The following is a 14,685-nucleotide window of genomic DNA, read 5'->3' as shown; positions in this document are numbered from 1 at the left end:
TTGAGCGATAACTGATTGATACTTAGGCCGTTGAATGCTGAAAGTGGATGTAGGCACAAGTTGGAGATTGTAACGCCAACCCACACCTCAACAGCCAGACGCTCGAGTAAAGAGAGCTGCAACATCTTACTTTCTGGCTTGAATCTGTCCAACAGCTCCTCCGCGGCAACTGGTAGATACGTTGAGTGCTCTCTTGCGAGCCGAGATTCGCTGGGCGTTGCCTGGCTTAACCGCTTTCTTATCTTTCCATGTCTAGTAGACGTCCATACCTATGTACCTATGTACCTAGATGTGTGACGTTCCTGCAAGACGAGCAGGACAGTCCGCTCATCTACATTCTCCAATGTTTGGCTCCGCGTGGGGCCTGGTTATCAGCTTAGCTGCAATGTCTATAGGCTGTCGAGGAAAGGGGCGACAAATCCCCCCAGCTCATCGACTGGAGATCTCCGACATCGAAACAACCGGCTCAAGATGCCGGACCTTATATCTGAGCATTTCCTCCCACCATCATCGGGGAGGTTCGTTCCAACTCCTGTACAGCAATTGGCCGCCGTGCATGATGGCACAGGATGGTGTTGCCCACAGGGCAGAGGCCTCTGATCACCCTCCGAACGAAAGGACATCCCTCTTGACAAAGCCGGCATCGGTATATTCGTCATCATCAGACACCGGACACGCTGCTTCATCCGAAATCTTCAGGCTGCCTCAATACCGGCTATGGCTTGACGAATTGTGGCTGCTCACACGCACGTCCCTTCCCGTCATCCTCGCGTACATATTGCAGAACTCGTTGCAGACAGTCTCGGTGCTCATTGTCGGCCGGTTGAGTCCCGAGGCTCTTGCTACAGCCGCCTTTTCGTACATGTTCGCCATGGCCACGGCGTGGCTGATTGCTCTTGGCGGTACGACTGCTCTGGATACACTCGCATCAAGCAGTTTTACCGGCTCGTCCAACAAACACGACCTGGGTGTCCTGCTGCAGCGAGGCCTGGTGATCTTGACCTCTTTCTATGCCGTTGTGGCCATCATATGGGCCTTTTCTGAACACTTATTTCGCGCTCTAGGCCAAGAGGAGTTTATCTGCGTACAGAGCTCCAAGTTTCTCCGGTATCTGATCCCCGGCGGTCTCGGTTATGTCTGGTTTGAGGCCATGAAGAAATACTTGCAGGCGCAAGGTGAGCATGGCTCCTGCTCAGAGGAAACGTCCAGATCCAGACTGACGCGATGACAGAAATCTACCGACCAGGAACATACGTGCTGTTGCTCACCTCTCCGATGAACGCACTGCTCAACTGGCTCTTCATCCACCGGCTGGGATTCGGTCTGTACGGCGCCCCCATGGCCACCGGCATATCATACTGGAGTTCATTCCTCTTGCTCGTGGCGTATGCTGCCTTTGTGCGGGGGAAGGAGTGCTGGGGAGGCATTGACGTCCGAAGAGCCGTCTCCCACATGGGACCTTTCGCTCACCTTGCGCTCATGGGCGTTGTACATGTCGGGACAGAATGGTGGGCTTTCGAGATCGTTGCACTTGCAGCGGGCCGTCTGGGGACAATTCCTCTGGCGGCACAATCCGTCATCATGACCGCGGACCAGATCATCAACACAATCCCGTTCGGCCTCGGCGTCGCTGCTTCGGCGAGGGTTGGAAACCTCCTCGGCGCACACAATTCGAGGGGGGCGGCCCGGGCTGCTCACTCAGCCGCCATCCTCAGCACGATAGCAGGGACCTTGATCTTGATAATACTCATGGCCTCACGCAACGTCTTTGGGCGAATCTTCAACGACGATGAGCGGGTGGTGAAGCTCGTGGCTGAAGTGATGCCGTACGTAGCCTTGTTCCAAATCGCCGACGGGCTCAACGGATCCTTCGGCGGTGCACTGCGCGGCATGGGCCGGCAATGGGTTGGAGCTGTGGTGAACCTGATCAGCTACTACGGAGGGGCGCTCCCCGGCGGCATCTACCTTGCCTTCCACGGATGGGGTCTCGTCGGACTATGGGTCGGGCAGTGTGTTGCGTTGTATCTAGTCGGGGCTCTAGAGTGGGTGATTGTGGGGGTGAGCAACTGGGAGACAGAGGTTGAGAGGGCCATCGCCAGGTTGGAAGCTGGGGGGCTTGGCAACTCGGATGGCGGTTTGGAGTCGGTGTAAAGATAGGTACCGTCCTCTACCTTGGCAGTCAGGTGGTGAATGGCTGACCTGTGCCAATCAAGTGCTGCAGGCAGCGTGCTGCAGAAGGCTGACAGGCGCCAATGAGAAGGCCGAAGAGCCTGCAAGACTGCAGCTTTGGTCAGGATCCGGCCTCGTCTTGCATGACCATGGATGGCCCCATTTGCTGGCCTGATTTGTCTCTTTTGGTCGAGCTACGAGGCGAATAAGAAGGCGCCGTCGCAGAACGAGCAGCCAGACCAAGCCCGCCTGTAGCAGCAAGGCGAGCGAGAAAAGGCAGTTGGGCAGAGACGCATGCATGCAACGGATAGATAAATTCGATCTGGCTCCAGGCTGGTGCTGTAATAAACAGTGCCACCGGGGGGGGATGGGTCTATGGGAAACGAGGAGAATCCAATCCATCGTACATACCTACACACTACTTATTACCTTACATAGTGCTTCATTCCACCTGTTTAACATGCGCACACACACACTCACACACACTCACACTCAACACAACACAGCACAACACAACACAATACAACACAACAAGCACAAGAGAAACAGACAACAGACAACACAGCTAACGCTGAGGATGAGAGAGACGAGAAGAAGTGACAAGGTTGGAGGAGAACCAAGCCCAATCCCAAGCCCAAGCCAAGTCTTTGCCAGACCTTGCCAGCTGATCACACATGCCGGGTGGCTCGAGCGCTCTTGTGGCGGCCTGTGACTGGCCGCAAGGCAGAGTTGCAGCCCCGCTCCCCCTCCTTGCCGGCTCCATCTAGGACAAGCCACCGCCAGCCAATCATATAGCGCCATGGCCCTGCCACAAGGCTAATCCAGAGCCGAGTGGTCCTTTTCCAGCTCAGCACAGCCTTACTGTGTGTGTGAGAGGTGTGCGTGTGTGTGTCGCTCGCCCACCTATCCTATCCTATCCCATCCCACCCCCCGACGGTGCGGCCTCAAACCTCATTCTTCCTGCCCGCCTTTCTCCTCCCGCACCCACCACGCCGTCTGCTGTTGTCGCTGTTGTTGACGCTGTCGCTATCAATTCGTCTCTACTACCGCACCTTTGAACGCTGCCGAACCATTGGGCCCTTCGGTTGCTCCCCACCATCTCAGCTCTTGGTATCTCTCATTCTCTAAGACCACCGCAAAGGCGGCACACACATCGGATTGCCGTGTCTTTTGGGTCTCTGGCTGTTGCGCCTGGGCCCCGTGCTTTCGCCCAACAGTCGTCCTCGTGCACCACCACCATCACCACCACCACCATGGAGCCTTCTTCCAAACGCCGGAGGCTTGCCCCCAAAGTCGCCGATCCACCCGTCCTGCCTCCTCACGCTCCGGCGTCCGTCCCGGTCCCGGTCCCGGTCCCGGCTCCAGCACCTCCACATACTCAGGCGCAGCCTCCGCCACACGGTTTCCCCCAAGAACAGGTGCGTATCCCGTCGCCCTTGTTCACCTGCCCGCCGGAGCACTAACGGTGTCGACAGCTTCCGCCTCCTCACTATGCGCCCACCGAGACTGTTGCGCCGCCACCCGAGCGGCACGAGTTCGAGGCTTTTGCTCGGCATCTCCAAGATGCCGCCATGCACATCCACCAGCAAACACTGAAGCCACAGCATACCAGCGTGTCGGTGCTCATGCTGCGATGGGAGGATGACACTTCGGTGGAGCAGGACCTGCTGGCGTTGGAAAAGGTGTTTATTGAGCGTTACAACTATCACACTGACAAGTGGGCAATCCCCACGGTTCCAAATCCAAGCATCAAGCTCGGTGTTCAGATGGCCTCGTTTCTGGACAATGCCCGCCCAGATCATCTCTTGATTATATATTATGCTGGCCATGGCTATGTTGGTTCCGACAACCAGCTGTACTGGGCCTGGTAGGTTATCAAAGGTCTCGATGCTGGGGTCTCGATGTGCTAATACTCTGCTCTAGCAATGCTCGTGAGGATGCTGCCAAGCTGAAGTGGGACGGTGTCCGGTGCCTGTTTGAGGATGCACAGTCCGAAATACTGCTCCTCCTTGACTCATGTGCCATCCCCAATGCGCCCATGGCTGGGAGCAACGTAGCCAAGCAAGCCATTGCGGCATACACCCCAGAGCAGACCCCCTTTGAGCCCGGCCCTCGCTCATTTACCGCCTCTCTGACCGACACACTTCACAAGCTGAGTCTCACGAATCGCCCTTTTAGTGCTCAACGATTATTCGAGGATCTTCGACAACAAAGACAGCATGAGAGCGCACAAGCTCTGGCCAGACTGGCCAACGGGGCCAGCAAGCAACCCGTGGCCCATGAAAGGATACCTGCTTTGTTTACGCTTACCCACACTAGGGGGCATGGAATCATTCTGGTACCTCTGGACCCCAAAGCCGCCCAGCTTCAGTCGCCTCCCCAGTCTGCAGACACGGATCTTCAGGGTACGTGGAAGTCCGGCCGTGACGACCGGCCCTTGAGCTCTGAGGAGGTGATGGGCCTGACGTTTGACGAACCAAGAGTCTTGGTGTGTACCACGTTTGTTGGCGACGCGAGTCCCGACATGGCGTTTTTTAATCAGTGGCTTCACAACACGCCTCCTGCAGCGTCAAAAATCAAGGTGGAAGGCATGTTCCTGGGCCCTCCCACGATGCTTCTCATATCCATGCCCAACAGCGTGTGGAATGTTGTTCAGCACGACAAGGTGTGCTGCTTCCTGGGCTCCATTGGGTCACATAATATGATCCACCTCTACGAGCGACTGGTAAATCAGGCTGCCAACGGTTCGCTGCAGCCAAAAGAGCTAGATGAGAACCGCACGGCGTTCGAAGCCCGCCCACCTGCAAAGGGTAGTCCATCCGCTACTCGGCGCGAGCAAGCTGTGGCTCAGTTCGTCCCCATTCAACAGGAAACACCGGGGCGTCAGGCGGATTCACGTTCACAACCGGCAGTGGTCAACGGGGGGGCGATATCAGCGCCACCTCCGGCACCCCAAGGCCAGCAGCCTTCCGCTGTCCCCCAGGAAGAGGTGGAGGAATCAGCTGAAATGAAAGAAGCGGCAGAGCAGCTCAAAGCACTGAGCCACGTCCGTCACGTTAGTGATGACGGCCTATCGGCCCACGATCCCTCAAACACACGAATAGGCGACAGCATCGCCGTGCGACATGCCGGCGATCCCGGATCGCCCCCAGTTGAAGTGGCTGGGCCAACGGCCGACGAGATTCAATATGCCCCCGAATATGGGACTCCTACCGCTAAGTCCAAAGCTCGGAGGCCCCTGCAGAAACAAACTCCCAAGCAGGATACCCTTTGTGACCTCTGCAGTCATGCACCTTTCAAGGATTCCTCGTCGCTCCGAAAGCATGTCGCTGCCGCCCACACAAGACCCTTTCCTTGTGCCTTCTCCTTCGCCGGCTGCCCGAGCACATTTGGCTCCAAAAATGAGTGGAAGAGGCACATCGCATCCCAGCATCTGTGTCTACAGTATTATCGATGCTCTTCTTGTCCGCAGAGCAGTCCCGATGGCAAAGGCAACGAGTTCAACCGCAAGGACTTGTTCACGCAACATCTTCGGCGGATGCATGCTCCGTTCGCCATCAAGAAGTCCATCGCCAAGGGCGACAGCAAACTGCAAGTGGAATGGGAAACTCATGTCAAGGAAATGCAGGCCTCTTGTTTGGTGACGAGGAGGCAACCACCACAACGCTCGGCCTGTCCGAAACAAGACTGCCAAAGTGTTTTTGAAGGACCCGGGTCCTGGGATGAGTGGACCGAACACGTCGGCCGCCACATGGAAAAGGGTGAGGCCCAGCAAATGGGCGTTGACAGCCTACTGTCTGATTGGGCGCTGGAGGAAGGTATCATTGAACGACTGGAGGACGGGGAATACAAGCTTACAAGTGGGAATGGGAATGGAAACGGGGTTGCTGAGAGGGACTCCAACGGTCACGGCAACGGCAGCGGCAGCAGCAACAGCAATACCAACAACTCTTTTTTGGTAGATGGTGGGAAGAGGGAGGACGAAGACCCGTCTATCACTGTAGCGATAACGTTGCCGATGGCTGACGATATGGAGGTGGATTGAATGGGTTTTCCTTTTTTCGCAAAAGTCGGTATGCAGGCGAAACTCGCAGCATCTTCTATTTCTGGAACGAATATCAAGACACCGCTTATGAAGGCATGTATAACAAGAAGGCGATTTGGTACATTTTGTTTTGTCCTAGGGGGTCCAGGGCAGGGTCGGAATACAAATCAAGGCTGGCATTGAGCGCAGGGATTTGGGGTCTTTTACTGTAGGAAGCCTTTGGGTTGTCCAGCACATCGGGCGGTGGGCTGACCTGTTGACGTCGAGCCCCCCTCCCCCCAACATGGAGTGTATTTACTGGAAGGGTCAAGGGGGTTTTATGGGATCATTTGAGCTGGCAGAGCTCGATCTTACTAGCGACGTAAATCCGTTGTGTCTACTATCCCTTCACCAGCACGGCAGTTTGTCAATTCAGGGACCACCACACAATTAAATTCCACGTCTTTCGGTCGCCCTAAACATTTCCATCTACATTCGCTCGATCCTGCTTTAGCTTCTCCGTCAATCGCTGAACCAACTGGCCATCAGAGCGAATAACACGGCAGCAGGGGCCACAACGAGATGAAGCTACCGCCGCCCTGCAGCAACTTGGCGCGGCCGGTCGGGATGGTGATGGACATGGCTCTAGCCGGGGCTTCTCCAGCCCGCATTCGGCCCTTTATGGCGTGCATGGCACAACGGTTTTCTTGTCGGGCCGGGGGATGGCTCCACCTCCAATCCTACCAGACTCGGGGGGACAAGCCAATCGAAGCAAATATGGTGCGGGGAGAAAGCTGGTCTGGGGAAGAAGAACGGCTGTTGACCGTCGCTCACCATGTCATACTCCGTACCGGCCGGGGAAGAAGCGGGCCTTCTCGCTCCACCACACCTTGCCGTCCAGGTTGAAGACGTTGGGCAGAGCCGGTGAAGAGACTAGGTGCCAAGCTTCACCAACATCACATACTGCTGTATGTCGCTGGCTTGAGTTGTCAAACGGCCCTTTTGCCTTGCCATTCGGAGGTCCTATCAAGACCGCGATGGACCTCCTCTGTCCACACTGCGGAGTTTCTTCGTGACGGAGCGCACCGCAACTCCCTGCCATATGGTTAATCGACAGGGGAGAGTGGAAGAATGGCGTAGATGGGATCGACAGCAGTGTCACCATGATCCGTGGTTGCCATGACCGAGCACCGCAGAACCAGAATGCGGGGTGGTGGGCTTGTGATGTAGATGTGTGCATCCACATCCCTCGCGGGGATAAATAGCGCTCCCAACCCCTTACTTGCCGTTCCAATGGTCAACCTCCTAGGTGCCGCTGTCCGTGTGAATATCCTACGTGCCAGAGGGACAACATGATCGGACCTCGTCTTCTGGGTCTCGGGCTGTTGGCCGGGCTCAGCTCGGCCGCCATCGCGCCCAAGGCTGTCGCTGTCACTGTCGAACGCCCTTTGAGCGAGTGCCCTGGCTACAAAGCCTCCAACGTCAAGACCACCTCATCCGGGCTCACGGCCGACCTGTCGCTGGCCGGTCGCGCGTGCAACACCTACGGAACGGACTTGGAGAAACTCCGTCTCGAGGTCACCTACGAGACTGGTAAGTGTCCTGCATCTCTTCAAAACTCCCGGCGCCCATCTCTTCCTCCCACTAACAGCCCGCCAGATAACCGCATCCACGTCAAGATTCAGGACACCAACGATGCTGTCTTCCAGGTCCCGGAATCTGTGTTTCCTCGTCCCAAGGGCTCTGGATCGAACGCTAAGCGGTCGGTGTTGGAGTTCAAGTACAAGACGAATCCCTTTTCGTTCTCAGTCGTCCGGCGCAAGACCGGTGAGGTTCTGTTTGACACATCCGCCGCCCCCCTCGTCTTCGAGTCCCAGTACCTGCGCCTGAGAACCAAGCTTCCCAACAACCCCAACCTGTATGGCCTCGGTGAGCACTGGGATCCGTTCCGTCTCAATACCACCAACTACATCCGCACGATGTGGTCCCAGGACTCGTTTGCCACGCCTGAGGGGGCAAATTTGTATGGCAGCCATCCCGTGTACTACGAGCACAGGAAGACGGGCACTCACGGCGTCTTTTTCCTCAACTCCAACGGCATGGACATCAAGATCGACAAGAACAAATCAGGACAGTTCCTCGAGTACAACACCATCGGAGGCGTGTTTGACTTTTACTTCATGGCCGGCCCAACCCCGATCGACGTTGCGCGCCAGTATGCCGAGGTCGCGGGACTCCCCGCCATGATGCCGTACTGGGGTCTGGGTTACCACAACTGCAGGTATGGCTACCGTGACATCTATGAGGTCGCCGAGGTAGTATACAACTACAGCCAAGCCCAGATTCCCCTCGAGGTCATGTGGACAGATATCGACTACATGGACCAGAGAAGGGTATTTTCCAACGACCCCGAGAGGTTCCCGATGCCCGTCTACCGAAGTCTTGTTGACCACCTCCACAAGAACCAGCAGAAATACATCGTGATGGTCGATCCCGCTGTCGGATACGCCGATTATCCTGCTTATCATCGTGGTGTCGAGGACAGCATCTTTCTCAAGCGCGACAACGGATCCGAGTATCTTGGTGTCGTCTGGCCTGGTGTCTCCGTCTTTCCTGACTGGTTCTCTTCGAACATTACCACGTACTGGAACAACGAGTTTTCTCTGTTCTTCTCCAGAGACACCGGTGTCGATATCGACGGCCTCTGGATCGACATGAACGAGCCCTCCAATTTCCCCTGCTTCTTCCCCTGCAGCGATCCCTTCGCGGCTGCCGTCGGTTTCCCGCCCACCCCGCCACCTGTGCGCAGCCACTCCGAGCGCCCTCTCCCAGGCTGGCCGTGTGAATTCCAGCCAGAGGGCACCCAGTGCAAGCGCGATGAAGTGCCCCAGATCGCGGCTCCAGCTGCTCGGGATGTTGTCCCCCTCAGCAACCCCCACGCCGGTCCCGTGACCAAGTGGAAGGGTCTTCCCGGTCGTGACCTGTTGTTCCCCAAGTATTCCATCCACAACAAGGCCGCCTACATGGATTCGTGGAACGCTGACAAGGGCGGCATCTCCAACAAGACCGTGAACACAAACACCATTCACGAGAACGGCCTCGCCGAGTACGATGTCCATAACCTTTACGGCTCCATGATGTCAACCTTTTCCAGCGATGCCATGCTTGCCAGACGTCCCGGTCTTCGCCCCCTGGTCATCACTCGTTCCACCTTTGCCGGCGCCGGCGCTTCAGTCGGCAAGTGGCTGGGAGACAACGTTGCCGACTGGGCTGCTTATCGCGGAACCATCCGAGCCATGATGGCATTTGCCGCCATCTACCAGGTTCCCATGGTCGGTGCTGATGTGTGCGGTTTCGCTGGCTCGACCACGGAGGAGCTCTGCGCCCGCTGGGCCACCCTTGGTGCCTTCGCTCCGTTCTACCGCAACCACAACGAGTACCCCCCTGCCATCTCGCAGGAGTTCTACCGCTGGGAGAGCGTTACCAAGGCCGCCCGCAAGGCCATTGATATCCGCTACCGCCTTCTCGATTACATCTATACCGCCATGCACAAGCAGACCGTTGACGGCACCCCCCTCATCAACCCCGTCTTCTACCTGTACCCCAACGACGCCAACACGTTCGGCCTTGAGAACCAGTACTTCTATGGCCCTGGCCTCCTCGTGGCACCTGTCACCCAGGAGGGCTCCACCAGCGTCGAGGTGTACCTCCCCAAGGATATCTTCTATGATTTCTACACCCACAAGAAGATCCAGGGTCAAGGTCGCACCATCCGCCTCGCGAATCAAGGTCTGTCCGACATTCCCCTCTTCCTCCGGGGCGGTGTTATTGTTCCAGCCCGCGTCAAGTCGGCCATGACCACCACCGGGGTCCGCGAGCAGAACTTTGAGCTTCTCGTGCCCGTTGGTGCCGATGGCACTGCCACAGGTACTCTCTACCTTGATGACGGTGTTAGCGTCGAGCAGAAGGGCACTACCGAGATTACTTTCCGCTACGCCCGCGGTGTCTTGACGGCCAAGGGCAAGTTTGGCTTCCAGACCAAGGTCAAGATCACCAAGGTCACCGTCATTGGAGCTGGCAAGCGCAAGAGAGATGAGACGGTCGAGACGACGGTGGAGGTTGAGCAGCCGCTCACTGGGGAGTTTGAGATTACCGTTGGCGATTTGGAGTAATTCAAGAATGGACTGACAGTCCAGGATGTACAATAAATTTGAATTGATAGAACAACATGTACACATTTTTGACTTTCCTCGTTCAGTTTTGATTTAATGTCTTCCATTGGCGTTATGTGACGTCAATCATAATGAAATGTCATCTTGGGCAGGGGACACGCAATAACCCCCTGATGGGCAGGTTTATACAAACATCACACAACACCGTCTCTTCAAACTCATAGCAGTGTATAAAGCTTATAAAAGTGTCATGCTTATCCAGTTTGACATACAGTGCCCCTAACGAAACCACCAGCACTTTCATGCAATACCTGCACATCATCAGCCCACTGGACGATCCTCCTCATTCTCCTGCTTGCTCCGCTGGCTCCAGACAGGAGGCTCGTCCCGTCCCTCCTCCTCGGCCTTGTCTCCTTCTTTCTTGGTCTTGTGCACAGTGGTGGCCTTGTGCTCCGCAGGCGAGTAGACGGTGTACAAAATGAGCGGGTTAGGACCAGTATTGAGAAACTGGTGCTTGGTCCCCGCAGGCACGACGACCATGTCCCCGGCTTTGATATCCCGCTCCTCTCCTCCAACCTGTGCAAGACCTCTGCCTGAAGTGAAGGTGAGGATCTGATCCACCGTGTGAATCTGCCTCGGCTGTCGTTAGCACCCACTCACCCCGACCAAGACGGCACTGTGAGGTAATACATGCCTCTTCCCCTATGTCACCTCCTACCGGCACCGTCATGAGGACAACCTGCGAGTACAGTCCTGTCCAAAGCACACGACGAAACTCTCCTGATTCGGACGGCAACGCCGTCGTCATGTCAGGAAAGTACACCATCCTGTGCGCAGGTGGCTCTTCGTTGGGCTTTGGAAACGGCGGCATTTTGTTTCTTGTCGAGCCCAATACGGGACGAACTGTATTCAGGGTAGGCCGGGGTGCGTGTATTTGACGGGATGAATGGTCGGCCAGGCGGAGCGTGATACAATGAAGGCGGGCAGCTGCTGTGAACCAAGAGGATCTTAGACGTACAGGCGGCACAGTGAGCATTGTTCTTGTACAGCTTTGGTGGTATTTCCGGCCTTGAAAAAGTAAAAGGTCTTAGGTCTGAAATACACTAGGGCTTGCGAAGCAATATCTGGAGAGATAGAATCATGGATGTCAAATCAATACGTCATCATTCAGCTGACGACACAGGCACGATATACACCCATCTCCCAACTCCAACATTTATCATCTTGGCGTTGAAATTGTTACACAGTCTCCATTTATACAAGCGCATATCCAAGAATAGCAAAACTCAGCCTTCAAAATCCAACTCCTCGTAGTATCTATAGATGCCGTTGGAATACTTCTCTCGCCGTGAGCTCTCCAAATAGCTTTCGATCCTTGGACGCTCCGCGACAGCTTTATGAAGCGCAAAAACCTTCCCATATTTGCCCTCACGCTCCAACTTGGTCGTTGCCTTGGGAAACATGAACATCAAACCGTCCAAGCACTGTGAAACACGCAACCGGGTCAGAAAACACGCGCAAAGCACGAGAACCAATTTCTTGTGGTGCAACGTACCTGGAACAGGACCAAGTCTGCGTATGTCAACTTTCCACCATAGAGCCACGGACCGTCGCCGCTGGCCTTTGACTCCAACACACGTTGAAAATACCCCAAGAACTTGGGGAGCCTGTTTTTGACATAATCCTCGGCCTTTCTCTTGCTCTCCTCCTTTTGGTCCTCATAGTACAGACCTGTGGCAATTGGGTGGTGGCAGTCATGGGGCTCGTTGCTCAAGCCATCAAGAGCTGTGAGGACAAGGCTGTTGATCCTGTACAGCCCATCAGGATCATTTTCCAGGTCGGTCACCAGCCCCAAACGAGGCCCCAAATACAAGAGAATATTGGGTGTCTGGCTGATGACGAGGTCTCCGTGCTGCAGAATCGGTGGTGCAAAGAGCGGGATGTTGGTTTCGTCCTTGGGTTGCTCACCACTGTTGTATGCAAGAACATCGTTTATGCCATCCTCGAGGTGGGCCGTGTCGACGTACTCAGCACCGGCTTCTTCCAACGCTAGACGGATATGTTCTCCGCGGCCGGGAAACCCAGGCCAGTAGATGAGACGGTATGGCACATCCTTGGAAGACTTTTGTCGCTTGGCTGGGGTTTCAGATGCCATTGTCACTGGCTAGGGGTCACGCTTCCGGTAAGATTGGATATTGCTGGAGAGATGGTGAGAGTGAGGTCAGGTTTGTTCTTCCACCGAGGGGATGAGAGCGGGGGTACATGCTCGGGAAGAGTTGCAGCAAGGCGGTGCGGGGTCTTATTCCGAGATGTTTCTCAACTTGGTATGGTGACGTAATAAAAGGCGGACAACACCCACTGCAGTCCAAGTCCTTCCCTGTGCCGCTCGCTGAAACGCTTCACAATCCAGCAGTTACCGTCTTATGTATCAACTCCTGGCACTCGGCAGGATCCTCAAACACATGCCATAGCTCTCTGTTTTTCAATTAGAAGTTACTCTCAGAATGCTTGTCCAAGATCAGCAGGCAGTAGTCTTACCTGGGAAGGTCCTCAAAGGCTTTTTCAAACCTTTGTGGATCATTCTTCTCGTGAATCCCGACAGCCGCAATATCTTCAACCTTGCGAATAAGGATCAGTTTTATCCAACCTGGAAACATCCTACATGCGTCTCCATAGGCCTCTGGGTCGCTTTGCGTCGAGTCTCCGATGAGAATCATCTTCCGTCGTGGGAGCCACCGATGGATTTTTTCAATTCGGTCAACCTTGTATTTCTCAGTACCAAGTGTAAGATTGGACAGCAGCCCCGAGATAGTCATAAGATTGGAATCCCTCAGGATAAGTTGTCCGTGCGGAAAGTAATCATCCCTGAACTTTCGAAGGAAGGGATACAGGTTGTAGGGAGAAGCGGAAAGGTAGAACCACGGTGCTGAGCTTGTCACCATGGTCTGGATGTAGGCATAAAGCTCGGGCATGCCTTGAATTGGTGTGGGTTGGGACTAGGCAATGGTGAGTCTTTCCTAACTCTACCTCTTGGCGCTCTTCTCCGTTGATTGACTTACAACAAATGTCGAGCGTAGAATGCCCACTGGGCTGCTCGTCTGGGTGACCTTGATGGTGTCATCGACATCTGCCACATCATGTTTGGAGTCAGCTTCTCCCATGCTCCTGCAATTCCGAGTAGGCAATTGAAAATCACATACCTGAGATGACGGCCCATCCCTCAGGTTCCGCGTAAACAGTCTTCATTTCAAGCATTCCGGTGACACCCTGAGGGACGACAGCCTTGGACACGGTGACAGCCCCCTCTTGGCCATCTGTGACCTTCCTAACGTCGCTGCTGATGCCATTCCTCCCGCCTGGCCCTAGACGAATATCGGCAGCGTTGTCGAACTTGAGGTTTACTTGTCTCCCGGGCAAAACCTCCATGACGAAGGGGGCAATACGTTTCTCGATGGTGGCTTCCTCCTTGTCTCCTTTGGACAAGCCAACCCTGGACGCGATGTCGCCCACGAGATCGACCAACTTGGGCGAGGCCTGGTGGTCAAAAGCGGCGGCGACAAACTCGGCATGCCAGTTCCCATTCTGGGCTCGAAAGGCAACATTGTCCAGCAGCCACACAATATCGTCCTTGCCTATCTGGGCAGGGAACGGGTTTCGAGAGCCAAGGTAAGAGAGGATTTTGGTGAGATTGCCCTGGTGTGTTTGGGACGCCGAAACGCCAAATGGGGCCAGCGACGACTCGACATCATCAAAACCACATTCGCTCCGCGTCCGCTTCTCAAAGCCAATAGACTGGGCCCGTGGAGTGCCAGCGGGAGTTCGCCGTGGGTGTGACATGAGGACAGAACGACGGATGATATGGGAGGGATGCTGGTGCTATTTAAAACAAGATGAGGGCGAGGAGAGAGCAGGCAGACAAAGTTAGAAGGGGCGACACACACACACACACGGGAAAAGAAGGGAAAGATACCTACCTATATATCCCACCCAACCCAAGTGAGTGTCCAAGTAAGTGCCTACCTGTCGATGATGCATGGTGCCAAGCAGGACAGGACGGCATTGGTTGAGCTTTACTTGGCCTGGCCGCTTGGCAGTCGTTGCTGGCTATCTCTGGCTGTTCCCTGGCAATGTGCCTTGTCGTGTGCGGCAGCTGACTGCGCCAGCGACACACGATGTCACCAGCCGTGGCCAAGTTGCAGCCCATACGACGTAATCGGGCAGCAAAAGGGGAAATCATGATTGTGCCAGCTGATTGGCTCACATGCAACCAGGGCCGCCTGGCTCCTGTCATCCGGATTTGTGCCGCCATCCTGTGATGAT

The 14,685-nt window shown here is 55.4% G+C and overlaps 6 protein-coding genes across 6 annotated transcripts; 3 read left to right on the top strand and 3 right to left on the bottom strand.

Moving 5' to 3' along the window:
• Positions 1 to 385: 385 nt before the first annotated feature.
• PODANS_2_80 (uncharacterized protein) lies at positions 386 to 2,151 on the top strand (the record flags this gene model as incomplete). The annotated part of the gene is made up of 2 exons (XM_001910717.1): positions 386 to 1,175; positions 1,232 to 2,151. The coding sequence occupies 2 exons, from the start codon at positions 386 to 388 to the stop codon at positions 2,149 to 2,151; spliced, it is 1,710 nt and encodes a 569-aa protein (XP_001910752.1).
• Positions 2,152 to 3,422: 1,271 nt separating this feature from the next.
• On the top strand, positions 3,423 to 6,214 carry PODANS_2_70 (uncharacterized protein; the record flags this gene model as incomplete). Its single annotated transcript, XM_001910716.1, has 3 exons — positions 3,423 to 3,587; positions 3,645 to 4,036; positions 4,093 to 6,214. 3 exons carry the CDS (start codon positions 3,423 to 3,425, stop codon positions 6,212 to 6,214), a joined length of 2,679 nt encoding a protein of 892 aa, XP_001910751.1.
• Positions 6,215 to 7,545: 1,331 nt separating this feature from the next.
• Positions 7,546 to 10,365, top strand: PODANS_2_60 (uncharacterized protein; the record flags this gene model as incomplete). The annotated part of the gene is made up of 2 exons (XM_001910715.1): positions 7,546 to 7,786; positions 7,853 to 10,365. The coding sequence occupies 2 exons, from the start codon at positions 7,546 to 7,548 to the stop codon at positions 10,363 to 10,365; spliced, it is 2,754 nt and encodes a 917-aa protein (XP_001910750.1).
• Positions 10,366 to 10,686: 321 nt separating this feature from the next.
• On the bottom strand, positions 10,687 to 11,401 carry PODANS_2_50 (uncharacterized protein; the record flags this gene model as incomplete). The annotated part of the gene is made up of 2 exons (XM_001910714.1): positions 10,687 to 10,995; positions 11,060 to 11,401. 2 exons carry the CDS (start codon positions 11,399 to 11,401, stop codon positions 10,687 to 10,689), a joined length of 651 nt encoding a protein of 216 aa, XP_001910749.1.
• Positions 11,402 to 11,651: 250 nt separating this feature from the next.
• Positions 11,652 to 12,520, bottom strand: PODANS_2_40 (uncharacterized protein; the record flags this gene model as incomplete). Its single annotated transcript, XM_001910713.1, has 2 exons — positions 11,652 to 11,849; positions 11,921 to 12,520. The coding sequence occupies 2 exons, from the start codon at positions 12,518 to 12,520 to the stop codon at positions 11,652 to 11,654; spliced, it is 798 nt and encodes a 265-aa protein (XP_001910748.1).
• A 299-nt stretch (positions 12,521 to 12,819) lies between these two features.
• On the bottom strand, positions 12,820 to 14,202 carry PODANS_2_30 (uncharacterized protein; the record flags this gene model as incomplete). The annotated part of the gene is made up of 4 exons (XM_001910712.1): positions 12,820 to 12,840; positions 12,903 to 13,361; positions 13,425 to 13,492; positions 13,566 to 14,202. The coding sequence occupies 4 exons, from the start codon at positions 14,200 to 14,202 to the stop codon at positions 12,820 to 12,822; spliced, it is 1,185 nt and encodes a 394-aa protein (XP_001910747.1).
• Positions 14,203 to 14,685: the final 483 nt, after the last annotated feature.

This window comes from Podospora anserina, chromosome 2 (genome assembly GCF_000226545.1).
Source record: "Podospora anserina S mat+ genomic DNA chromosome 2, supercontig 2".
NCBI classification, from domain to species: domain Eukaryota; kingdom Fungi; phylum Ascomycota; class Sordariomycetes; order Sordariales; family Podosporaceae; genus Podospora; species Podospora anserina.
The sequence above is the reverse complement of the archived record's forward strand: the minus strand, read 5'-3'. Positions and strand labels throughout refer to the sequence as shown.